This window comes from Grampus griseus (assembly GCF_964374135.1).
Source record: "Grampus griseus genome assembly, chromosome: 1".
Lineage (NCBI taxonomy): Eukaryota > Metazoa > Chordata > Mammalia > Artiodactyla > Delphinidae > Grampus > Grampus griseus.
The window spans coordinates 121430187-121458028 of NC_139017.1; the positions used below are offsets into that span (position 1 = coordinate 121430187).

The following is a 27842-nucleotide window of genomic DNA, read 5'->3' on the forward strand; positions in this document are numbered from 1 at the left end:
ATAATTTTTGCAAAGACCTTAGCTTACAAAAAAATTTTTAGGGCTTCCCTGGTGGCGCAGTGGTTGAGAGTCCGCCTGCCGATACAGGGGACACGGGTTCGTGCCCCGGTCCGGTCCGGGAAGATGCCACATGCCGCGGAGCGGCTGGGCCCGTGAGCCATGGCCGCTGAGCCTGCGCGTCCGGAGCCTGTGCTCTGCAACGGGAGAGGCCACAACAGTGAGAGGCCCGCGTACCGCAAAAAAGAAAAAAAAAAAAAAATTAGGTGACAATTTAAAAACATGCAATAGTTTACATAGAACCTATTAGTTTCTATTTAGTTTATATAGAAAATCATTTTATGGACCATAAAAGCAAAAAGAAAACAATTGCTCACCTTAACTTCATCTCGCTGAGTTTGAGAAGATCACTGTGCTCATGCAATCTGCAAATAGAGATTCATAATCATGTCCTAGAGTTATGAGGAAAATTAACTCATAAAACCTTAAAATAATTACAAAGTATTTTCATGTATATTTTTCCTTATAACTTTATAAATCTATCTGCCATGCAGAGTCTCATTTAATCTTATACCAAAATAGGAATTAGTACAAGTGGTGCTATCTCCATTTTGCAAATACTTGAGTAAGGCTTTAATAGAGTTATTTTAATTGAGTCCAGTTACTTGCCCAAAACAATTGCTAGTAAACCAGGGACTTGGTATCTAAACTTAAGTTTTGAGTGTCAATATAACTTTAAAAAAAGGCAGTAACACTGAAACTCTCTTTTTTTTAACATGCTCTGCCTATAAGAGAAGGAAGTACAATAAAAAAAAATCTTTTCTGGAAGTTCAAGGAAGGTAAAATAGGAGAAGTACTTTAAGGTATGACATTCATTTATCTGCAAAATTATTTCTTGTAAACCAGCCCTGGGCTATGGCAATGTAGATAACTAACACTTTGCTCTATCAAGCCAGGCTCTATGAATGCCTTTTTTTTTCCTCCTTCAAATTATATTTTATAGCACAAAGGGATTTTGGTCATTGATGATGGTGGTAGTTTGTTTTGTTTTAAATATCAAGTTAACCATAGGAAGGTGGATTGAAAATAATTATCCTTAATTACATACTTACCATGTATCTGGCTCCATCCTGAGCACATTTAACAAACAAATCCTCATTACAATCTTATCAAATAAATAATATTACTAATCCCATTTTACAGGTGAGAAAACTAAGGTAAATTAATTTGCCCCAGGTTCCACTGCTAGTGCACAAGAAAGGTAAAATTTGAACTCCAATATTAACTATAATTGATCACTACATTATGCTGCTTCTCAAGGACAAATAATTTGTCCCTGTGATCTAACAAAAACTTAAATATGACACTATTTTTAACTTTTAGCATATTTTGAGAAAATATAATCAGTTTAAATTTGTTTGCAGGAAGCAGATGAGAAAAAAACTACATTTTTTTTCCCTCTGGGATACGTTCTCTAATTTGTATTTTAAGGCGTATCTCATATTGAAATATGGCTTAGTTTTCTCAAGAGAGGACAGGTAAATATGGATTAATGGCTACTTTAGTTAATGATCACAAGGCTGGTTTTAATTAATTGTGCTATGTAGCCATTCTTTATTCATAAAGTAAAATTTGTGCTCAGAATACCTTTTATTAGAAAAAAGGCAAGAAGAAAAATCCATCGGTGACCAGTAGAAAGTTTAAAGGTCAACATTAAGCAGAGAGAGAAAGAGGAAATAATTATTTTTGTTTTTTAAATATCTGTATTTACTGATGCTGTAAAGTGGCATATACTTAATTAATTTGACAAAATAGTTGAGTTTAGAACATTTCTGTATAGCCATTTGCTGTTTCTTATTTTATCATCTGTATTTATATGCAAATAGAATACTTTCCAAATGATTTAAACACAAAGATGTTTACTGGAAGGAAGTAGGTGTTTGATGGAAGGGAGTAGAATTGCTGATATTGTTTTTGGTACAGGATTCCATGTGGTTTTTTTTCCTTGTTTTAAGAGTGAGGTGTCTGTATCTAGCTCCATCCCTAAGAAGATGGGATAAAGAGGCTTGCCTGGAGCCTAGAGCACTATCTCTTCACTTCTTTGGACCTGGCTGCATTCTTCTTCTCTGATATTGCTGTTTTAAACACCTCCTGCATGCATTCTGAATGTAGTGTTCATTCCCTTTATAGCTCCTGAGGAGAAAGTCCAACTTCTCCAGGAAGCATCTGCCAGGGAGATAGCACTGCAGACAGAATTCTCCCCACAGCGGTTCAGAGGCCCTGCCAGTTAACAAAAATCTTGAAGCCCTTACAGATCCAAATATCTCACATTTAAGTCCATGTGGGAGAAAGCAAGTGGTTTAGTTGAATTTAAAAAGTAGAAATGACAAAGAAATTTCCAGTTTGATTCCTGAGTAAGGCCATTTGAACAGAGCTAGTCTTAAACTAACTTTTCAAATATGTAACTCCTCTTCCTTTTTACATTCTCTGCCTCATTTATCCATCCTGAATTCATGCATGCACCATTTTTAATGTAGAGATAATAAGACCTACCTACCTCTCAAAATGCTTTTGTGAGTGTTAAATGAGATCATATATGAAAGTATTTTCCATACCACTTAACCCATAGTCAGTATTCAGCAAATGGAATTTCTTATTATTATCAAGACAAGACGATCATAATTAGACTTTAGTAATAGGCCAAAAATGTCAGTACGTTGCACAAAGACTTTCCTACTTTCTTTAGTCAATATATAGGCTTTCTTTCACTCTATCCATGCTTATTTTACTTAATAAATGTTAATTCATATGTTGAGTGATTTACAAATAATGTATTGAAACACCCTAAAAGTAAAAATTCCTTGGCATTGCCTCTTCTAAACATGGTCAGACAGGCTAAAGTGGAAGCTTGACTTAAATGAGACAATGAAAAGAAAAAGATAAAGCAATTTGTAGTATTATAGAAAAGCATGGTTTGATTATCAGTTAAAATGAGTGATTTCAATGTCTGGAATTTAGAGATTAATCCCAAACCAAATTTTGATTATTTCTTAGGCATTTAATATGTTGGGTTTTATATACGTATATATACACATACATGTATATATGTATATATATACATATTATATATATATGTTTTAAAAAATACATACACTATAAATTTTGCATTAAAATAAGACTTAAATATATGAATTAATACCATTGCCTGATCACATTAAAGTTCACTTCTTTCATTAATTAGGTATAGAATGTATGAAAAAGCAATAAAAAAAAATTTTTAAAAGCTTTATTATTTTCAGTGTTCTTTTCTCTGTTTTACAATATCAAAAATACGTATGTTTGAGAATTTGCTGTTATAATTACATAGTAGCTCATAACTTTCAATCTCTTATCCAAGACATTTTTAATATAGCTTTATTATTACAAAGATGTACTAGAGTAAAATGTATAGAAAATCAATTTCTTTCTCTTACAAAATAAGAAATCAACGTTATTTGGGTTTTTTTGTTTGTTTTTTCTGTTTTTTTTTTGTGTGTGTGTGCTACCATGTAAAAAGTAAAATGTGCTGGGCTTCCCTGGTGGTGCGGTAGTTGAGAATCTGCCTGCCAATGCAGGAGACATGGGTTCAAGCCCTGGTCTGGGAAGATCCCACATACCGCAGAGCAACTGGGCCCGTGAGCCACAATTACTGAGCCTGCACGTCTGGAGCCTGTGTTACTCAACAAGAGAGGTTGCGATAGAGAGAGGCCCGCATACCACTGTGAAGAGTGGCCCCCGCTTGCCACAAATAGAGAAAGCCCTTGCACAGAAACGAAGACCCAACACAGCCATAAATTAATAAATTAATAAATTTTTTTAAAAAAGTAAAATGTGCCCAACATGGCATATTTCCCATTCTAAAAATAAATGTACATGTGTCATTAATATTACTTACATACTTATGCCTGGAGGTTTAATGAAGTTATGTCATAATAAGGTTATTATGATGCATTACAAATTTCTATAAGCAAGTCATATGTTACATAACCTCTCTGTACCTCACTTCCTTCGCTGTAAAATCGGCAAAATGATAACTTGACGGTACCTATCACAAAGGGTTGTTGTGAAGATTGAATGAGAAATAGATATCATGTGCTTAGAACAGTATCTGGCAGATAGTAATGTTAGTATATATATTATTATCTACAAAATAGTATTGAACTGTTACCTGCAGAAGTGCATTTCTCACTTAGAAATCTCTTTAAATATATTTTGAAATATAATTTTCACCATCTATAAGGGTGAGTGCTTCATTAAATAAGTTCATTAGACAAATTGATGATTCTTTGAAAATCCACAATTTGAAATCCAAATTATGGATTTCCCTTGACAAAGTCATGCATGCCCTACACTTGCCAAAATAGAAAGATAATAGGAAGTATTTCACCCATAATATTATATATAAAGATATTATTGTCTAGTAAATACTACATGTTATGTAATATACATGTATACATGTATGTTTATAATTATCTGTATCCATATTCATATCTATACCCATATCAATATCTATTATATTATCCAAGGAATAACTGGCATGAAAGACATTAAGAAGAGAACAACCTTAAAAACAAAGGCAAGTGGGTGAGGAGATAGAATTTGTTCTGTTCTATTTAATCTCTACTTTACTTTTCTTACCTCATATTGGCCTTGAAACCAGGATATCAAAGCTCTCTTTGTATGCAGAATTAGCATGGAGGTTGTATGATGTTCTGAATTTTTTAATTTTTTCTGTGTGCTTTTGAAAGTTCTTCTGTCAAATTTAGAACTTTGTGATATGATGAAAAGACAGCTGTGAAGGTAGCTGGCCAATCCCTTCATAGGTAGATCATTTTCACATGGTTTAGCTTTGATTCCAAGGGAAATTGTACTTTTCTTCTCTTATTAGTTAGTACCTTTAATAGGGGCTTTCATTAATCAACACGTCTTGAGAAAAGCTGGTCTTTCTCCATCGAGCGGAATAAACCCTGCTGTGTGGGGTAATGGTAATGGCGCTAAGGCTTATGTTTTTGGAATGTGTTACAGGGAACTTAGAGATATGAAAGGAAAAAATCATTCTTCAGCAGCCACAGACTTAATTTCTTAATCGAGTTTAAAAAATAATAAATAACCAAATATGCTAATTTCCACTAAGCTCTCTGATGTCCACCTTTCAGATTTAATCACCACAGGAGATAGTGTCACAGAGAGAGTCTGTTAGAATTACTCCAACATCATTTTGTTCAACTGGCACCTCACCAAGCGGGACTTTATACCCTCAAAATAAGGACCTGCCTGATACGTACAAATGTCATTTATAAAGGAGCTCCTTAAAAGATTTCAGAAGCAGCAGTGTCAGTCTTATTAGAAAAGCATTAACTATCTTAAGCCTGGGTTTAAATAAATAACAATCTTGAACAAAATGAAGTATTAAAGTTATTTTCTATACATTTTCCAACAACCAGATGTTTGGAACTATGTTACACAACATTCAGATGATTGAAAATTTAAGTGTTTGTCATGATATTTGTCTTGGTGTTAGCACAGCTTATGCTGAGGAGTATATTTTTGGAACTGCTTCAGTCATCTCCCTATAAAGTAGGTTGTCTAGAAGATTTTTTTAAGTGGGGGGGAAAAACTTTCAAAAAAAGCTGTGCCATACTCAATTAAAGGATATATTCATTATTAAACATTTTATTCAGATTATTTCATTATCTAGACTTCAAAGGGATCCTAACATCACTAGCTGTTAAAACGTTCTATTTGGAAGTCCGGAGATGAAAAATGAACCAAGTTTTTGACCCGAGAACTATTGCTTCATCCTACTCTCATCAGTGATCTGATCATCTTTGCTTTACCAACCTCTCTCTCACACATTAATTTCTCCATCCTAAACAGGAGAACCCCTCACATTTGCTACTGTGTAACTTTGCTACTGTGTAATATATTATGCAGACCTCTTGGGGAGGAGAGTTCCAGGCAGAAGAAGCAGTAAGAAATGCCAACTTCCTGGGGCAAGAGCAAGTGTGATTTGTTGGAAGCACAGCTGGAGGCCCAGAGTCTAGAGCAGAGTAAATGGGAAAGAGTGGGAACTGACAATGTCAGAGAAGCATCAAGGGGCCAGATTACATAGGACGATTGGTCACTATAGGGATTAAGAATTTTTCTTATGAGTGAAATAGGAAGGCTTAGAGTTGTCGATGATCTGATTTAAACTCTAAAGTTCATTCTGTTTATTGTGGGGAGAACAAGGTCAAGGGCAGAAGCCAGAGACCCTCAGACAATTATAATAATCCATTATAACAACAATTTAATTACTGTATTTTCACTTCCTGTTCTTTATGATGGTTCGTCATGAATATAATTTATCATCCTTGCTAAATTATAAATTCTGTGTGGGCAAGGATTCCAACACATTATATCTTTACACATTAGTGTTCTTCAACTAAAAAAAAAAGTTTGATACCCAAAGAGTACAAGATGAAATTCTCACCACTTCTGTCCTTTTCCCACCCTCCCGCTCCCCTCTATCATACCCTAAATACTTTCCTTCTTTCCAGAATTTCTTCTTAATACAGCATACACATATCTAGCAGTACCTCTTTGTGTACATGAAAAAAACAAAAACAAAACAGGGGGGAAGTGGAGAACAAAGAGGAGATAGATAGATAGGAGACAAAGTCCTTTTTCTCAAGGAATCGGATGTGTATATGCCTATTTCATATATTTTACATCATCTTATAGTTGAGCTTAAAACTACATATAGTATGTATAAGTATCTTATGTTTTTATAAAAATAGAAAGTCATTCCTAGGCCTTGCTATTCACAATTTGTAAAATTCCATATATGGTAATTTGAGTTATTTAGGTTCTACTTCAGTAGTGTAATCTGAGAATTGCTCTACAGAAGTCCAAGGAAATAATACCCCAATTTTCTTTTTTTCCCTGAGTCTCTTTCAAGGGTCTTCCTAATGTATGTCTTGAAAAGCTTTGGGTTGGGACCAATAATAATTATGGAAGATAGTTATCCAAGCCGAGGAGACACAAAGAGCCCCCCCCACCTTTTTTTTTTCATTTTTCTTAGTGAAGAAGTTAGAATCTCTTCTTCTGTGAAGGTCCCTGGCATGCCAGAACAGAGGAATAGTGCTTATGCTAAGATTACGAGTTAGAACCCAGATCAGGTCTATGAAAGCTCTAGTATCTAAATACTAGTTACTCGCTGTGGTCTTCCTGATACCGCCCCCCCAAATAAAGGTAAAGCTGCTGCTGTCTCTAGGGAAAGGGAAATGCCAGGCAGAGTGTTCTAAATCAGACTTTCATGGTAAAATATCCATTAATGATTAATTTTCTGCTTCCTTTAGAATAGGACAGGTTAAGCAGTTGGTCACATTCAATAAATAACAAATTACTTGCAGTAATGTCTGCAACATTCTAATCATCTTCCCATTTCTGAAAACTATTTTAAAAGTCTTTGATCTGCATTACGGTGAAAATGACATTGAATGTGGAAATAGAAGGCTTGATTATGAATTCAACTTTGCCATCCACTAACAGTGTGGCTTGGGCAAGTCATTTAACCACAAAATTCCATTTATATTCTAAGGATGAATTGAGCATAGCAATCTATACCTCACAGGGTTGTTATGAGCACCAGATAGGAAAAAGTGTGAAGGCCACAAATGCAGAGGTCACACAATAAACATTTGATGAACCCAGATATTAAATACAGACAGCGGAATTATCATAATCCTAGTAGTGGTATTTCAGTGTTCTATGCTATACCAGTACACATGTGATGATCTTGTGAAATGGGAACTATGTCCCCTGTATCTTCTTTCTGCATGTTATTAAGAATGACAATATACTATAATTGTTTAATTATGTCATTAAAGTGGGTTTTATTTTCTTCATTAAATACATCAGGAAAAGCTTTTCAATTAACAATGACCTTTATGACTTCTACTAGTTTGTATTCTGTAGATGCTGAAGCTGACTGCAAATTAGATTCTGCAATGTACCTTGTTCCTTATTTTTTCACCCACTGATTAGTTTGATACAGTTGGCAGCAGCCTACCCTGTTGCTTTCAGCTTGCAATTTTGTAGCAATCTCAAAACACTGTGTTCAATCCCCCAAGGTGTTCTGTAGAAATGCTGTCAAACTATTTTGGTGTATGTGTATTTTCATTCTGTAGCTGTGCTTTGTACTCATTTAAGAGAACCAGTCTTTAATTTGTATCAGAACGTTTTCAGGTTGAAACTTAGAATGCCAGTCCTCAGCAAAATCACTGATATATGACCACAGCTTTCTGTTCTAAATCTTGATATGACTGACTCCTATTAGATACAAAGCTATATTTTTAAATTTTGTTATAGAATACAACTCTGAATAAATGGTTTCAAATTTGGCCTTAAAATCTAATAGTAGTCATCATGCTTGCTATTATCATCTAGCTCTAGTTTACCTTTTCAATTTTGTCTCTCATCCCTCCTACCTTATATCCCATGCTTCTCTGTACTTCCTTAAAATGCCTGGCTGTCTCTCTCACCTTTCCCGGGAGTTATCTGCATATAGCACCTCTGTCTAGAACACCACATCTTCCACTCTTCATCTCTTTATCTCAGGCATTTTTCTATTCTAGAAAGCCTTTTTCTGTACTCACAACAACCTTTCTAAGTCAAGTAACCCTCGTTTGTCTCTCATGTACCTTGTGCCTGATTTCATAAAAATATTCTTCTTTCTGTATAGTATTAATTGGTTGGCTTAATTAGATTGTCCTCCTTAGTAGACTAAAAGTTTTGGAGAGCAAAGGCAATACCCTTTGAATCCATGAATAGTAGATGCTCCATACGTGTTTTTGTTGGATAAATGAATGCTTTCTGGAAAGCATTTCAGTTTATTGAAAAGACTGCAAGCATTTGTTACTAAAAGTATTATATTAGCCTCGCTACATTTAATTACAACAGCAATATTATCAGTGAAATGCAGTTCATAGTTTCAGTGTACGGGTCTACTGCTCTGCAAATGCAGGTAATTTTAAGAATAAACATGTATATGGTGCCATTCTGTGCTTTATGTATCTGGCACATTATATTCAGAATTGGATTGCGTTAAACCAGGCTAGCTCATGAACCTATTCTACTTCTTATAATTTCAAAGAAAGAAATGTGTTTTAATGTTGAAATTGTTATTTGAACTAATTTAACCTTATTTAAATTTACTTGTCATCCAGACAGAATAAAAAAGGATTTTGACTGGCTTTGAATTAAAATACACACACACACACACACACACACACACACACACACACACACACACACACTTAAAAAACAAAACTAAACCAAACTGTAGGAAGATATTGTTTCATATTTGCTTTGGGAATGAAAAATGTACCAGTGTGTTCATGTCTCCTGTGTTTATAGCTGATGTTTGCATTTGATGCAGTGCCATAATTCAGCATATGGAAATACACTCAGAACAAAGATAATATTGTCTCTCATTTTCATTTTGATTAATAATGTTCTGTCTCTGGTAATTTGTAGGTGTTATTTGGAAGATGGAGCTTCAAAGGGTGCCTGGCTGAACCGGTCAAGTATTATTTTTGCGGGAGGTGATAAGTGGTCAGTGGATCCTCGAGTTTCAATTTCAACATTGAATAAAAGGGACTACAGCCTCCAGATACAGAATGTAGATGTGACAGACGATGGCCCATACACATGTTCTGTTCAGACTCAACATACACCGAGAACAATGCAGGTGCATCTAACTGTGCAAGGTACGCATTTCCATGTCTGCTACGCTTAGAAATGTTCAATATTTAGATATCAAAATGACTGAGAGGTAGCTGACAATGTTGAAAGATATGTTGTCATTGTCTTCAGGGATTTATGTTCCTAGATTCCATTAAGTATAATGGCTTTTATAGGCATACAAATCCCCACTTACTGAGATCAAAAATTATCCATTAACATCACATTATGATTATTTTGTATATGATCCATTTTGTATCTTCCTATGAGTCACCCCTTCAATAAATCTTTGAGAACCCATGGTTGGTACATTAAAATAAAATTTTGATAGCCTATGATGGCTACATTAAAATATTAGAACTTCTTGAAATATGAATAATAACTCTTTAAAAGTAATCCTCAAGCTTTCCAACACTCTGTCTCAATTCAGCTTCTATTTACTTTGATTCAAGTCACAATGAAAAGAAGCAGCCTTCTAGAATTACTTTATTTAAATATAGCATAATTGAAAAAATATGGTTCACAATGCTTTATACTTTGATTTACTTTCAGTAGATCATAAATCATGCTAGCTAACTTACAATCTCCAAATATAAACAGAATCATCCAATTATTTTACTTTTCTTGCATACTAAAATATAAGAGCATGTTTATCCTCAACACAAATACGTTTCAAGGAAAATATAATTATAATGCTAGTAGAATAGAAAATGTGTATTTTTGCCCTTTTGCATTATATCCTCATGCTTTATAGATAAACCATGTGTTAGTTGCATAGAAATAGTATATTGTGGAATTCAAAATGACATTGCAGCATTTCTAAGTAAAATTAATAACAAATTATATGATAATGTAGTGCCAGCGAATGCATGTTTTATTCCTATCAGGAAAGCTGAATTTGCAAGTTAGTTGTATTATTTCTGAGTTTACCCTTCAAAAATCAACAGTAAATATTAATTTAGGTACATGGTTTACATTCAGAAAAGATTGTTATTCTACAACTTTATTAATTGAGCTTTATTTCCTCACATAAAGGTAAAACTGAATTCAAACAAAGCTTCAATTATTAGTAAATATTTTAACTTTGTGATAATGATTAAACTTATTAAACAATTAACTTTAAGAAGGAAATTATAAATTGAAGAGTAAGGCAGAGAATTTCCTCAGTGGTTTTCCTTATTACAAATCATTGAAGACTTTGGTGATTTTCCTTATTTAAAAGCATATAAGAAAATAATAAAGTTTTCATAAAAGTCCATCTTCATTCAAAGATTATCCAGAGATTCCAGAGGGCAGTTTATCCAGCTTCAAAAAATGACATGAGATTACAAGACACAAACACATTTCTTCAGTTATCCAAGCCTAATTCTGTTCTCTTGTTTAGTTCAGTGCCTTTTGACTTGAGTTTCTAGTTCAAACACTGCAAAAAAATTTTATTACATGAGGAAAAGTACACTTAGATGGTAATATATTTGAGTCACTTGAGATAAAGACATTTTGCTTCTTATATGTTTAAACAATATACTTCTGAACACTAAAAATATCCCTCTTTCCTTTTTTCTATTCTCTCTTATTCCCTGTTAGGCCCATATTTTTTAACCAGACCCCAAATACATATATATATATGCATATATACATATATATATATGCCCTGTTAATGAAAATGTTAATTTCCATAGAATTTCTTCATAACTTTATATTACATAGGTTGTTTAATACTGTACACAGTTTTAAAACTGTTACATGCCTTACTTTGGCACTCATTTTTGCTGGCCAGTATAAAGTTTTGGGTACCATTTTAGGAAGAACATTTTACAAATGCACTTATTGAATTTTTTATCAGTATAATATTTTGTTCCTCTAGAAAAATATAATTTGTGTTACTGTTTTGATGTGTGTGGTTGGGTCAAATTAAAAGCTAATAATTTTACAGTACTTATGAACATAATTACTTATTAGAAGTTGATTGACATGTGGGCATTTACATTAATAAAGTTCAGGGAACAAATTAATAGGCTTGTCAGTCAATTCAAGAACTAAATAAATATCTTAAAAAGTCAAACCCTATTTAAGCTACATTTCCTCTCAATGAACAAAAATAAACAGATGTGCACATTTCTTCAGTCTCTAAATTTGTTAGGTTGTCTGATACTCAGGAGTATTTGGATAATTTTGAAATATATGTTCGTTGCCTAATAATTTGTCAAGCCTTGATTCAACAAGATAAAGAAATTTAGCAAGTGAGAGAAAGCTATTTATTAATCAATGACATTATCAATCAATAATGTCAAACACACATTGGCTGGTAAAAACAAAGCTCATCTTTAATTGTTGAAACTATGTACTCAAGGGAGCTATTTTTAAAAAGTCATTTTAGAAAGGGGATAATCAAAAGGATATCTTGCCCACACAGACTTTGCGCATGGGAAATTTGTTTATGTTATTGATTTCTCAGAGCTATTAATATCAATAAATGGAATAATTGGGGAGAAAAGACACTGGAGTAGGAGTTGGAAAACCTGGATTCCAATCCTGAATTTTCCCTCACGAAATGGGTAATTCTCAAGCCTTTCTAAACTTTAGTTTTCTCATTTGAAGGACGAGGATTCAGATCAGAAAATCTTAAGGTCTGTTCTAGTCAAAAGCAAAAAGATAAATGACAGGGGGAAAAAAATCCACTGTGACTGTTTGCTTTTGATTTGAAAGGGAAAAAGTTTTTTAAGTTAAAACATGAAAAAAAAATTTCATAACACTTGTACTGAGAACCATGCAAACTAATTTTTACACAGTAGCTCCTTCTAGTATTTATTCTGCAAGTGCGCTTTATTTATCTCCATGTTTTTTTTCACCAACTGAGCTGAACAATGTATGTACTCACAAATTTGAAGAATGTGGTGAATTGGGGTTTTGCTTCAAGGGGGTGGAAACTGGCTGATAGATTTAGTAAGAAAATAAATTTTTCATCACCTGTATATAGCGCTGTTAAATCAAGTTACCTAATTGTCCGGTGTTTCAAATCATGTGGTGTAGCATTTACTAAGAGTATCCTTCTTGTTCATGAGTATAAACATGTATGCAGCTTGAATACTTGTTATGAAGGGAGATCCCTATTACAATACTGTTTTGAAATGAAACATAAAATGTAAATGCTTTCCATTCAAAAATATAACACAATGGTTTCTACTTTAAGTCCATGTCTAGAGTCTAAGTTGTATGCAGCACAAAATAGACACCCCAAAATATTGTATAATAACTGAATATACATACAACAGCCTCAGCCAACACCTCGACTGCAGCCTTGTGAGACTGAATAGTTAAGATGTGCCAGGACAGAAACTGAAATAATAAGTGTATATTGTTTTAAGATACACACACACGCACACACACACACACACACACACACACACACATACACATACACAAACACATTCACACACACACAATATATGGAACGTTTATCATTCAACTCATGCCCTTCCAGGGAGATATACTCTAGGTTTTCTCTAGGCAGGTTAGAAGGAGGGATGACTAGCACATAAGCCTATGAGCAAAATAATTTCTCAAGGGTGGTTTAACTTGCTGAGTGTGTCCTAATTTCCTCAGGGTATTTTACTTACCTAAAATATTTGTGATAGACGGGGTGCTATGCTTCCCTTTTCAAGGATGGGCTTGTGTTCCTAGCTGCTGTGAGTGCCATCAGCAGACAGCATATAGTGGTCAGCCCTTTCAAAGTTAGCCTCAGCTGTAGAGAGGCAAAGCCTAGTTCTGCCTAGAGCAACAACGTCTGATGACTGATTAAAGCCGGGAGTATAAAAGCCTCTCCCTTCCAGCCTGAGGAGGATAACTCTGATGGGCTATTTTGGCTTGAGAGCAGCTGAAGCTATTGAACAGCATCCACTACAGCTCAACTTCTTGCTCTGTTCAATCCTACCTTCTTCTTTTTCCTTCTCCAGCTATTTATCACAAGACTATTCCCTAATAAATATCCTAATTTTACATTCCATCTCCTTTCAACTCAAAGATCCGTAACTATGACCATATTAGGTCCTTGCCTCTGGCTTAGTCATCATTTAGAGAAAATCTTCGTAAAGTGGAAAGACAACACATTCAAATACCATTCATTATTAACATTGTTTTACATTGGTTGGGAATTTAAAGTGGCTTATACCAAAGTATTTAGTACACCAAGGCAATTAGGAGAAATCAGAAGCAAAAGATAAGGTAAGAAGAATAGGATGCAGCCAGATGTAATAGATTATTACATTTTTAAATGTAATATATAATGTATTAAATGTATAAAATTTTTGCCATGATTTCTATATATTTTTAGAGCTTGGTAAAAATTTTAGTTCTAAGATTTCTAGCACCCAACACAGAAAGAGAAACAAGAGCAGTTATTCATTCCATGGCCCTGAAGGTTAAAACTTCTATTTCTTAGTGCTCTGGTCCTGTTACTCAGGGAAATAATTTGACCGTGAGTCATCTCAGAATATCATTGTGAACTGTAAGGAATATTTCAACAGTAACTGTATGGCATGCACAGAACTCATTCATAGGATTGTTCTTTATAACACCTCTCAACGTAACCCGAAGTGCAGGGAAGTATAAAAATTTTTTTTTAATCTAAAAATAAATTTAACAAGATGCTAATTCAATATCAGTGACATTGCTTTTTGATTATTCCTTAATCTATGAGTAAATTTTAGAGCCTATCCTTCCTGAGTCAAACTTTCACAAATATTATTTCTCTCAGTGGGTCTTTGAATAGGAATTCAGGTACAGATAGTTCAAAATTATACTTACCAATGAGTATCTGGAGAGCAATTATTCTATGTGGCCACAAGTTTAGAGCCATATTCTTTAAAGACCAGCATATCTTAATCAAATGCTAACATCCTTTTTATGAATATTAAAGCCCACACAAGGAACACACTGGCAGAGAAAGACACCACACTTCTGCTCCAAGTTGAGCTGGCTGGCAATAACGCAGCATCACAGGACATGGGCCTGCCTTCCTCAAAAGACCCAAAGGGGAGAAAAGCTATAGCTATAATGGTCAAAAAAGTATGGTAAAATACCACATCCATTAGAAAACTCAAGTCATTGTTTTTCAATAGTAAATACTTCAAACTTTTCAAAAAGCTACAAAAGGAAACCAAAGAAAAATATTAGCACTAAAACAAGTTTAACAGAGCCCATAGATGTCAAAATAGGTAATGTCTGAATGCAATAATGGTTTAGGACAAAGCCCTCAGACTGTCTCCCACTCTGTTTTATTCAATCTCTATTTATACCTGTGGAGGAGATTAAGATTTTATATAGGAACCCCAATTTTGGACCTACTTTAAAACACAAAGAAGTGATAAAGACCCACAGCATATATTCTTAATATTTTTAGTTGGGAAACAAATAATAAACCACCCAAAATAAAAATGGTTCCTTAACATAATTATGTTTCATTATCCCAGCCAAAGAACTTTTAGCTTTAAGGGATGTAACTTCATAGTATACTTATCAATAGTTGTAAAACATATTACATTAAAAATTATTATTTTAATTGACATATAATTGACATATAACATTATGTTAGTTTTAGGAATGCAACATAATGATTCCATACTTGTATATATTGTAAATGATCGCCGCAGTAAGCCTAGTCAGCATCGGTTGCCATACATAGTTACAAATTTTCTTTTTCCTTGTGAGAAAAATTTTAAGATCTGCTCTCTTAGCAACTTTCAAATAGGCAATCCAGTATTATTAACTGTAATCACTGTTGATTTGCAACCTTGGGAGTTCCTCTGGTGAAATCCCAAACTGTGTCACTGTACACAGACAGCGAGGAGAGACCTAAGAAAGAGCCAGACCATTTCAGATTGGTAGGTGGCAGGTTTAAGAAACAAGGAAGCTTATATATGAGGCTTGTCTTGGCTGATCGCAAGACGAGTAGACCTCCAAACCGACCCGCTAGAATCTTAAAAGTTTATATATAGAGGCCTTAACAGGGTTCAGTCATGTATTCAGTTCAGATGGTCCTAACAACACATTGCTCTCTCAAGGCTGCATCACTGAAACGGCTCCTAGGGTGGAAACGGTGGGCAGAACATACAGGACGGGGTGAGGGGGAGAGGAGCCTCAGACTGCCTGAGTCCAGCCCAAGGGTCAACCTGTTGTCATGTCCTTTCCATGACCTCGTCCAGCAGTCACCATGCGGTACATTATATCCCCATGACTTTACTTTAAGCTGGAAGTTTATACTTTTTTTTTTTTTTTTTTTTTGCGGTATGTGGGCCTCTCACTGCTGTGGCCTCTCCCGTTGCGGAGCACAGGCTCCGGACGTACAGGTTCAGCAGCCATGGCTCACGGGCCCAGCCACTCCGCAGCATGTGGGATCCTCCCGGACCGGGCCATGAACCCATGTCCCCTGCATCGGCAGGCAGACCCTCAACCACTGCGCCACCAGGGAAGCCCGGAAGTTTAAACTTTTTAATCCCTTCACCTATTTTACCTTTCTTCTCTCCCAGCCACCAATCTGTTCTCTGAATTTATGAGCTCACTTTTGTTGTTGTTGTTTTTAAGGGAAAAAAAATCACCAAAAATGAACTTAGTTTTTGAACAGGATCCATCTCTCTATTTCATTAACTTGATAACAGAGATAAATTTCTAAGATCACCTTATATATGATGATTAAATATATATTATCTGCTTATAAGAAAATATTAATCCTTTACTCTCTAAAATTAGGTAACAAGTGATATCAAATCATTGAGATCAAAGTTACGTGGGTAGGGGTGTACATACTCTTTGTCATTCCCTCTTCAGGGAATTCCTACCTATTCTACCATAAATCATTTTTTGCTTACCCCAATTCACATTATGGAAAAGATCCTGTGGGTGGCAACATTCACTGAGTCTGTGCAGACTAATCAGTACCTGAATATAACAATCACTGGTTCAAAGACCAGTTAAGTAGGAGAAATGATATAAATAAGGTTGTATTAGTTCTTCCAGATTCTTCCCACAGTGATGTACTAGTAACAGTGGAACCTTACCTAACCTCCCCCCCACACATTTTTCTATTTGTGTTGGTCTGAAATATACAGACTTGTACATTTGTAAGTTAGGAAGAAAATAATTTATAAACTTTTTGGAGCATATCCCTCATTAGTTAATAGGACTGTCATTGTATTCCCCAGATAGTTTATCCAATGGAAACATTTAATCTGTTAATATATATGAGATAATAGTATTGACATCTAGAAAGATAATGGTTTGGTATCTAAACAGTTTAGAAAAATTATGCCTAATTTGTGAAATTTGGAAAAAATAAATCCTTCAGGTGTCATTTGTGATCTAGACTTCAGCAAAATTATTCACTCAAACATACCTTCACAGAAAAACTCAGGTCCACTCATCTGAACTTAATATGAGCTAGGCCTTTTTAGGCAGTAAAATAATGCCTAAACCTTTAAAATTAATGTATTTTTCAGGTGGAGTATTTCATTTTTCATTTCAGATGTTCCAGTCTGACTAGAAATGCTATAGTTACATGGCACTGCATATCAGGCCAGCTTCTTGGAAAGCATTACCTCACTTTTATTTGTGCATGTATTGACATTGATTAGGTTATTGGTGTAGCTATTAGGGTTCATAAGAAATAAAGTTAATTGAACTAATTTTTAGTGAACTTCTCTTTTGAATATTGGTACTTCTTACAGAATGAATATTTTCTTCTCTTCTAAATATTCTTTTTCTTTTTTTTCTTTTATAGTCTTTAGAAAAGATTACTGGCCATTACTTTTCTGCAATTGAGATAAAAGCATTAGCAGAAAGAGAAGGTAGATTTCATTAAATAGTATTTTTCTTTGAAAAAGATTTTCTCTGTTAAGTGTAGTGATCATATATTCCTAACCAAAACTTAGTATATGAAGTTATATATATATATATTGTTTAATACAAGAGATGTATTAGAACAGTATTGTAGATCAAAACTGTGTAAAATCCAAAATACTGCCTACTGTACACAGAGGGGATTAATAAGTTGGTGATATTTTCTTATAAACTTTCAATATGCTGCCCTTTGTGAATGAGAGAGAGATGGGAAAGTGCAAGAAAAAATAATATTTATAGAAACTGCATACTGTTGAATTCCATCTGAACCACCCATTTTTCCTATAGAAGGAATTTCGTGAAAACTACTGCTGAATTTTGTGAATTGGTAACAACAAGAGGAACAGTGTTAAAATTTGAATAAGCATCTTTTTTACTAGTGAATTGTGCCAGCAAGGAAGTTTGTACTTCAGTACATCTGTTCTACACATGACTTGGATCATTTTTTGAGGGGTAGCAGAAGAGGGACAAGGAAATCTCAGAACGTTGTATAATTTGTGGTCAGTGTTGCTGAGGAGCAATTCTGCTTTCCTTTGTCCTTCTCATAAAGGTTTAAGTTTTGAATCATATTGGCAAGTATTAAGTAAAAGGATACCTGAGAATGGGATGTATAAGAAGAGGAACAATATTTATTGCTCATTTTGAGACTGAGTAAATCAGTATTTCTGGTTTGGGTAACATAGTGTTAAAAATGCAATTTGAAAATATTTTAAAATAGTTAACCCTTTAAGCAAGATATGCTGCCCTTTAAAAGTCCCTTCAATGATTGATGTGTATTCATTCTGGTTCTTGAAGCACATAGTTTGATAAGTATCTCAAGGCTCAGACTGATCATATTTTTATTTTCTTGGTAATTCTGTTTTGGATTTGTGTGTTGTATTTCAGAACAGTTATATTTGTTGCCTATCTTAGAGTATCTTTATTTTTTCCTAAAAAAAAACAAAGAAAACAACTGTGTAAGTAATACCTGTCAAATCCCAGTGCAATGTACACCATCAGTATGAAAATCTCTCTATAAATAAAAGATTACCAAGCTTTAGCTGGTCCACTTATTTTGAGAAACCTTGCAAATAAAATCAAGTCTGGTGAAATAATTTGTCTTCTCCTAAGAAATCATTACAATAGGATTTGATCTATGAAATGATTTTACTGTTTTCTTCTCCAAATTATGTGTACAATTACTACCAAGACAATTAGGATTTTGCCATTTTCATTAACTAAATTCTGAATGACATACCCCTTGTAACCTTTATGTAGCATAAAGATAAAATTTAGCAGAGGAGAAAATTTGAATCTGCTAATGATATTGTTTATCTTATGATTTGTAGCAGAACAATAAGAATTAATTATGTTTAGTGCCAAGAGGAAAATGGGCACAATTAAGACTGGTGACAAAGTTCAGTCTGCAGAATCAGAGTCACTCTATGTCCAGACACCTCTGTGCCCCATACCACGTCCCTCCCATTCCTTCAGCATTCCTTTAGTGATCTAGTAAGAGCAGTAGAGAGACACAGGAAAGGTGGATCGTGCACCTGCACTAAGCTGTCAGAGCTTGCTAACCTACATTAGTAGGTTTGAATCTAGACCAATGTTCTTAAACATTTTGTGTTCATTAACCTATTTGAAGATCTGATGAAACCTGCAGACCTTGTCTATAGAAAGTATATATACCCTCTACATTTTACAAACTTCTTTATGTGATCAGAATGTTCATGGACCCCCTAAATTTATCCATGGACTCTAATTAGAACCTCAGTTTACTCCTTGAGGGTGCGGACTGGGTCTTAATCCCTTTTGACTCCCAAACATCCAAGACAGTGCCTGACAAATATTAGGGACTCAATAGAGACTTATTGGTTGTACATGTGTATGTACTTCTTTCTCCCTGGCTTCATGCCAATCACTTTGCTTAAGCTGTGACTTAATGTATTGATGCTATCTTTAGGGCATAACACCAAGAATGCTGACATAACAGGACAAATTTTAAATTAAAAGGATTAGTTAGGCATTCATGACTTAGGTTGCTTATTTTTATTCCAGGTCATAGCACCCTTATCCTCTGCTAATCCCCATGTTTTCACAAATGCAGAATAGTGATTGCATATTGTAGTGAAAAAATAATAAATGGGATACCAGCATTTTACAAAAAAAATATATTTTCTCCTAGCAATGTTATTTTGAGAATAAAAATATACTTTATATGGGACAGAGTTACTACAAAGATTATAGCCAAGGGTTCCTAATGCCAAACCCAGGTAAGGGGCTAACATTTTAAAAGGGCCAAGAATAACACAATTAGAATTTCCTCTCAGGTATTCCACTTATTCTTTCAGATACTGATTTGAGCAAGTGGGTGTGAGGATGTGTTTTAAAACGGTATGTTGAAGACTTGAGAGAGGAGAGATTTCAGAGCTATTTGTCAGTGCAAAGTTAACACATGTATATTGTTTTCATCTACTTAGGACCCTACCTTGTAAAAGGTAGTCTGTTTTAAAAAGACATCTAGGGGGCTTCCCTGGTGGCACAGTGGTTGAGAGTCCACCTGCCAATGCAGGGGACACAGGTTCGTGCCCCGGTCCGGGAAGATTCCACATGCCGCGGAGCGGCTGGGCCCGTGAGCCATGGCCGCTGAGCCTGCACGTCCGGAGCCTGTGCTCCACAACAGGAGAGGCCGGCCACAACAGTGAGAGGACCACGTACTGAAAGACATCTAGGGTTAACTCAGTTTAATTTTTTAAAAATGCTTGTACAGTTCCACTTTAATTCAATACCCCACTTTAATTTAATACCTACTATGTACAAATAACTTTGCTAAAAAATGCACATGTATTCTTCCTTGTGGTAAGCAAAATAGTGGTCCCCAAAAATGACCATGTCTCAAAGGGGAATTAAGATTGCAAATCAGCTGACCTTAAAATAAGGACATTACTTTGGATTATCCAGATGGGTCCAATGAAATCATGAAAGTGCTTAAAAGTGAAAGAGTGAGGCAGAAGAAGAGAATCAAAGGGAGACATGACTGTGGAAGTGGATCACAGTGATGGAATGTGAGAAGTACTCAAGCCACCACTGCTGGCTTTAAAGATAGAGGAAGGGGATAATGAGCAAGGGAATATGAGGACCCTCTAGAAGCTGGAAAAGTTAAGGAAGTGGATTATCCACTAGAGACTCCAGAAGAAAACACAGCTCTGCCAACACCTCAATTTTCACTAAGAGACACTTATTTTGGACATCTAACCTATAGAATTATAAGATAAATTTGTGTTGTTTTAAGCCACTCTTTGTGGTAATTTGTTATGGCAGCAAATAGGAAACTAATACACACATGCGCGCGTGCACACACACACACACACACACACACACACACACTCTCTCTCTCTCTCAAAAATATAAAATACTTTCATACCTATCTAGAACAGGGTAGAACAGGGTTTCCCAACCTTGGCACTATTGACATTTTGGATCATATGAGTGTGTGTGTGTGTGTGTGTGTGTGTGTGTATGAGGTGGAGGGAAAGAAAATTTCTGTATATTGTGAAATATTTAAGAGCATCCCCAGCTACTATATATTGAATATTTGTGACCCCCCCCCCAAATTCATATATTGAAACCTAATGCCCAAAGTTATGATATTAGGACATGGGGCCTTGGGGAAGTGCTTAGGTCACAAGGATGGAGCCCTCAAAAATGGAATTAGTGTTCGTATGAGAGAGATCCCTCCCCGTTTCTACCATGTGAGGTGACAGTGAAGAGACAGCCATCTAAGAAATGAGCTCTCACCAGACACCAAATCTGCCGGTGTCATGAATTTGGACTTCCCAGCCTACAGAACTGTAAGAAATGAATATTTGCTGTTTGTAAGCCACCCAGTTTATGATATTTTCTGATGGCAGCCCAAATAGACTTGCTACACTGGCCTCAGCACCTAAGACACTAGTAGCATTCTCTGGTTGTGACACACCAAAGTATCTCTAGATGTTAACAAACATCTGCTGGGGTAAAAATCACCCCAGGTTGAAAACCACTGGACTAGTAGAAAAGATAGACACAAGCTTTAATTCTCCACTGTGTGGCAGGTTGTAACAAGTTCCATGAAAGTACGGATCTTATCTCTGAAAGCCCTACGCTTAGTGAACACAATAGGGGCTGTCATGTAATTGGGGCTAAAATAAATATTTAATAAGTGATAGAATGAATGAGTGAAGCCCTTTAAGAATACAAGCCAGCCAATAACCAGACAAAATTCTTTTGAATTTCTTTCTTATTCAGTAATTATTTGGGTTATATCTCCCTTTGAAACTAGTTAAAACCAATATTCTCCTAAGTAGTCCAGTGTGGCATAGGCGTTGGACTGACCTCAGGTGATATCCAGCTCTTATATTTATAAAATATATGAAGTTGGTTCTAAGTGACACCATCTCTTTAAGACTCAATTTCATTCACTGAGAAGTGAAAAATAATACCTAACATTCTGGATGACTGTGAAAATTAAAAAAAAAATAGATATAAAAGAAATTTCTCAAAGTGTCTGATTCAGAGTAGGTATTCAAAAGATTTTACCTTCTTTTTTTCAGTGAGCTAATAATGTACAGATAGATTCTTTCCTCTTTTTTCCTTTGAATTGGGATGTAATTGAGATTGTTCTCATTGATTTCAAGTGATTTTTATTTAAGAATTAGACAATGAAGTTGATCTGTAAAATATTGGTAAAATTAATTACTCTTCCTTCCTGTGGAGAAAATCCACGTGAAAAAATATAATGAATTTATACCAATGTCAGGGTTTTGAGCTACAGTAATTGGAAAAATATTCTACATTAAGGAAAAAAAAAAAACAACTACTACCTAATATGAAAGAAAAGATATGGTGGCAGTCATTTTGCCTATTTGATCTCAGAGCCATTCTTTGCAACTCTTTTGCTATGTTTTGTATCATGGGGTTGGCTGAATCCCACGGTTCAGGCTTCTGTGTTTTCTAGCAGCATTCACCCAGTGACAGACACTGGCAAGAGTTGGGACCAAACGGAGAAGTCAGGCTATTTTGCTGTCTCATTGCCCCAGGCCTTTCTCCTCCTTGGCTCCAGCTTCCCTTGGACAGCCCATCCTGCCACTGGCACAGCTCACACCAGGCAGTCCCCTGCTGTAGATCTAGCTCGTGATGAGCAGTCCCCACCTCTGGTATCTGGTAATGATACCTGCCTGTAGGAGTATTAGTGGCTTCTTGTTACAGATCTCTGAATTGCCTCATCTTCGTATACTTTGTCGTCTTAGCCCTTCATTACCTGTGTAAATAGTTCCCTGTATTAAGCCCCCTTTTGTTTGAAATACTTAGATAGGTTCCTGTTTTCCTGACTGGATCCTGACTGATACAGAATTTTTCCTGTAATGTCAAGTGTTTCCTACTTGTAAGTACTCTTCAGAAGTATGTTTTAAGCTCTACCATCTATATAGGTAACCATTTTATATAATGATAATTACCTCTTTACATTCTGAAAAAATATATATCTATATATAATTCCTGAGTATAAAAAGCAAATTTAAAATCAAATCATAAAATTAATTACACATATATTGGGATCTCAGATTTACAAAACTAATTATCAAAAAGTAAGATAAATTAGAGAGAAAAGATAAAAGTATGCATAATTATTAAATGCTGGCATTTATGTGAGCCTTGGGCTTCTCTTTATTAGCTTTTTGGATGCAATTATCATTAACATTTCAGTTGCATCTTTAGTGAATATTAGAACTACACATACACAGTGGCATGAGTGGTAACAGCAGTCTTTTATTATCCACACAGACTGCAACTTTAAGAAAAATACCTTAAGGAGAGGCTGTAGAGCTGTGGTTGTGTATTTACCCTGGGAGCTATGAGCTGTCCAGCAATATTCCGGGCCTTGATCTTTACAGCTGCATCTGTGCCTTGTGGGAAAACTAATGAAAAGCAATTTGGGACTCTTTCCCAGTAAACCAGTTACCTGACTTTGGACACTAAGTCTAATGCAACCAAGGCACATTCTTTAAGTTTTTGCCTTTGGCCAAGCATTGTTCTAGGAGTTAGGAAAACAAAACAAAGTTCCACAAATAAGAATTAGCTTTTCCCTTCAAGGAACTTACAAACCAGTGGGGCGATACTGACATTAAGTAAATGAGTGCCCTAAAGTTAGATAGGGGCTGGGACAGATGTATACATAGGGTACATATGAAAGAAGTAGTCCTCTTTTTGTGGAGGGGCACAGCTAACTTTTGAAGTGAAACGGTTGGTGAGGAGAGGGGCTTGAGGTTTGATTACAAGGCAGGAAATAATGGTTAGCTATAGGAAACTACTTGGAAGTTACTCTTAGTATGCATAATAAATCATTCGGAGCTAAATGAGATGCTACTTCAAGACCCAAGAAGTGCTGAAGAAGCAGTTAGAAGTAGGATGCCATGGTGTCTTGTTCCATAAAGTGAAGTGAGGGTTGGGGGAATGGGTGGTTTGAAAACAAGACCAGCTCTTCAGATTAGGAGAATGGCTCCATTAGAGCATTGCCATAAGACATTCTTTAGAAGTGCTGCTGACAAAGAAATGCTCGAATGTGCAGCTCCTGAGAGATCAAGATGCTGCTGGAGGTTGTTTGAGCATGTGAGAAGCAATGGGACTCTTGGGGAGCAGCTGTAGGAGGCTGTAATTGCTGGGCTTAACTGCTGACTGGAGCTATTCATTGCTGAGAGGAGCAGCTGTCACAAGTTTCAGCAGGGAGCCCTGGGGAGCCACGGCTGGGAACTTCCTCAGATTAAGAAGCTGCCACAGGAAGCAGCAGTTATGAGTGTCATCATAGGGAACTTTAGAGTTATCCATCCAGCTCCACCATCTTGGCAGTTGGCAATGGTGGAAACACAGTCTTACATATATAAAGAAATGATGAAAGATTGACAAGATTGACAAAATAGGTTTGAGATTTTTAAATAACAAGTTTCTTCAAACTCTGCCACAGGCTTCCTTGGCTGGCATGGTATGAATTTTTGTTGTCGTTTGTTTGTTTATTGAGGAACATTTTTACCCTAGAGAGTAGCTATTATACTGGCCAAAACAAGGTGATACAATTGTAAATTGAGGGATTCTTTAACCTTAGGACCCCTAATACTATGTGTGAAATCTGATATGTTTTGATATTTTTCCCCTGGGAAGAGTGACTATCATTTTTATCCTGTTCTCAAAGTTCCTGACACTAAAATAGGTTAAGATTTTTTTTTTTTTTTTTTGCGTTAAGACAGAAAAGGTCAGCCAATGGAGAACTTGGTAACATCTGTCAACAACTTAACCACAAAAGGCACTATTGTTTAGCTGATGAATTTATGCAATCATCATGTTGAACAGTATCTAGCATTACTATGAGGATTCCCTTTTGAAATGTGTGGGGTAATATACCACATTAGGTGCATTAGTGATTGAATTTCATCTTTCTGGCTTAGTATATAGGCTGAGCCAAAAAGTCTCAGTAAAATGGGGGAAATAGAAGCGGAATAACAGATTTTAAATTTTTATTTGGATGGAACAAAATTCTGGTGTAAGGACCTGAGAAAGAAAATCCAGTTGGAAAACTATTATGGTGGTGCACACCTGAATGAGCCTCTGAGAACTAGTGTGGATACCATGGAAATGGAAGAAGGGTATGGAGGTAGAGATGTTTACCTTGTAAGTGTGACCACTTTGATTTCTAAATTTTAATATATCTAATAATATTTTTGTTTTGCTACAGTCTTATAGTGTTGTTGATTTCTGTCAAAATCACTCCATTTAGAAAAATTCCACATGGATTGAGCCACATGGTAGTCAGTTACCCTGGCTTTAATAGATACTTCATCGCTGTGGGTTTTAATCGATAAACTTGACCTTCAATCTTTGCCTGTTATACAATCTGTTCTGAGCAAATGGTGAAATGAAGTGAAGTGAGTCAGGCTTTGAGTATATTAGTGAATTGGGGTTTGAGTGACCAAGAATGAAATGTCAGAATAACAACACAAAGGAGAAAATGCAATTTTTTAGGTTCGGCATACCATACTCTCTTTTATAAAAAGAGTATTTTAACAGAACAGCTATGTGTAGTTTTCAAAGTAACATAAATCTACCCTTGAAGTGCCTGACCTCCTAAAGAGTCCTGGAAATAGTTACTCTAAGTCTGCTCTGAACGAATAAAAATTGCTCTCAAAGGTATTTATTTAGCTGATGAAGACACCTTGCAGAGCATTTGAACAATTATTTGAAGGCAGCAAACATTCCACGGCTCATCCATCTCTCGTGGAGAGTTGTCAGCTTTGCATACCTTCGAGTGCTTTTCCCATCTCCAAAGGAGACACTGCCCCACTTTCTGAGACTTGGCATGTGGTTGGCATTACTGCGAGGCTTTTGAGCTTGCAGTTCACACAGCCCACTTGTCTTTGACAGTATGATATGTTCCTCTTTTAACTCCGCAGTACACAGCAGTGAGGTCTCTCTTAAAGGCAACCTAACTGAATCTGTGCTTTCTGAAGTGTGGTTTGTTATCCATGTTGGCTGCTGCCAAAATATGATATGACTTACTTTTTGCATTTGCATGTAGTTGAAAAATTGGTGCGACCTTATCAAGATTAAAAGGAGGGAATGTATGAATCCCTGGACCTTTGAATTCACAGAAAGTTTTTGGAATGTACTTAAGGCTTAAAATATGGAGTTAATCAAATGGGAAGACCTATATATTTCAGAAGCAAAATTATCTCTTATTTTGTCCCTTCAAGATAAGTGAAGGGATTAGATTTCCGGTCCATCACCTTCTGAAAGAACAAGAGTTATTTGTTATACTTATTATTAAAATGTTATATTACCATTCAAAGAAAACTATACCAGTTTGACTTAATGTGCTTCATAATTTTTCAGTTCTGTCCTTGTCTGACTGCAGTGCTTAATATTCCATATCATCACCATAAAGTGATATTTACGAGTAGCCATAGGGCCCAGGTGCTGTGCACTTTGCCAAGAGTGGCCACGGTCCTCTCTGACTACTACATAAAACCAAGAACATTGGCACAGCAAGAGCTATAGCAGGCATATGCATATACATGAAACACTGAGAAGAAAATGTTACACAGACCTCCAACTTTCTCTGTTTCCTGGACTTCTATTGTCAATCAAATAATCAAAAATCGCCCATCACATACATCCCCTTTGCCTGAGCCCAGTGAAAACATTGCACGTGACTGAATAAAACCCTAGGCCTATCATTTAGAATAGTCTGTCTAATGAAAAGAACTGTGTATTTGGGATTGAAGCATTTCAGGGTTTTGATATTTTGACCTGATGATTCTACATGTATTCTTCACATTTTCAGTGTTTCATGATGAATGAGTACTTTTTAAGGATCTCCATACCACCTTGAAATTTGCCACCAAATTGATTGTTGCTTATTATCCTGATGGTTAGTAAGAAGAATATAAGACACTTTGTTTCTAAAAAGACTCATTATGCTTTTCACCTTATACTTTATTCGATTTTACAAATTACAAAATTAACAAGGACTTATGAGAACATCAAATGGTATAAAAAAGCTTTTAAATAAATGATTAGACTTTGAAGCCATCTCTCTAAGAAGCAGTATGGCCAGAATGGCAAGCAAACCCCTCACTGCCTGCTTCCCCCAGTGCAACAGTCCCTTCTGTCCCTTCTCTTCTTTGTCCGCTCTTACCCTATGGAAGTACTGACTATCTTGCTGTGCCCTTAAAGAACCTTGGTGTTTCACACCTCTGCATTTTTGTTCTCTCTTGAGCGCTCTAAGCAGAATTAATCACCCCTTCTCTGAGTCCTCTTTGACCTTTTCCACCCTTCTGTCATAGCCCATTATTGGTTAATATATCTGTGTTTCTGGCTAAAATGTAAACCACATGAGGATAGACAATGTGTTTTATTTATAGTTCTCAATGAATATGTTCATAATGAATTAATTTATGCTGTCAAGATATTCCTGGTGAACTTAAGGTTCTTGCATCTTTGCAGAAAGAATTCAGAGACAAGATAGGGAGGTTAAGAAAGTAAAGTGAGAATTTATTTAAGCAAGAATATGCTCTCAGAGGCAGAGTGGGCAGACAGGCGAGTAGCTGCTGCTCTGGGTTTCTTTGGCAAGCCTCTTATGAGGGGCACACAAATGAAGGGGCAGAGTATTCACTGGGGAAGGA

At 35.7% G+C, this 27842-nt stretch overlaps 1 protein-coding gene across 1 annotated transcript in view; it reads left to right on the plus strand.

The window, feature by feature from the left end:
* The window catches only part of NEGR1 (neuronal growth regulator 1), a gene marked incomplete at both ends in the record, with an annotated part of 906787 nt that overhangs the window by 374960 nt on the left and 503985 nt on the right, over nucleotides 1-27842 (plus strand). The window contains one exon of the mRNA XM_082653283.1: nucleotides 9556-9788. Within this exon, the coding sequence (XP_082509409.1) occupies nucleotides 9556-9788 (233 nt within the window). The remainder of the gene's footprint in view (nucleotides 1-9555; nucleotides 9789-27842) is intronic.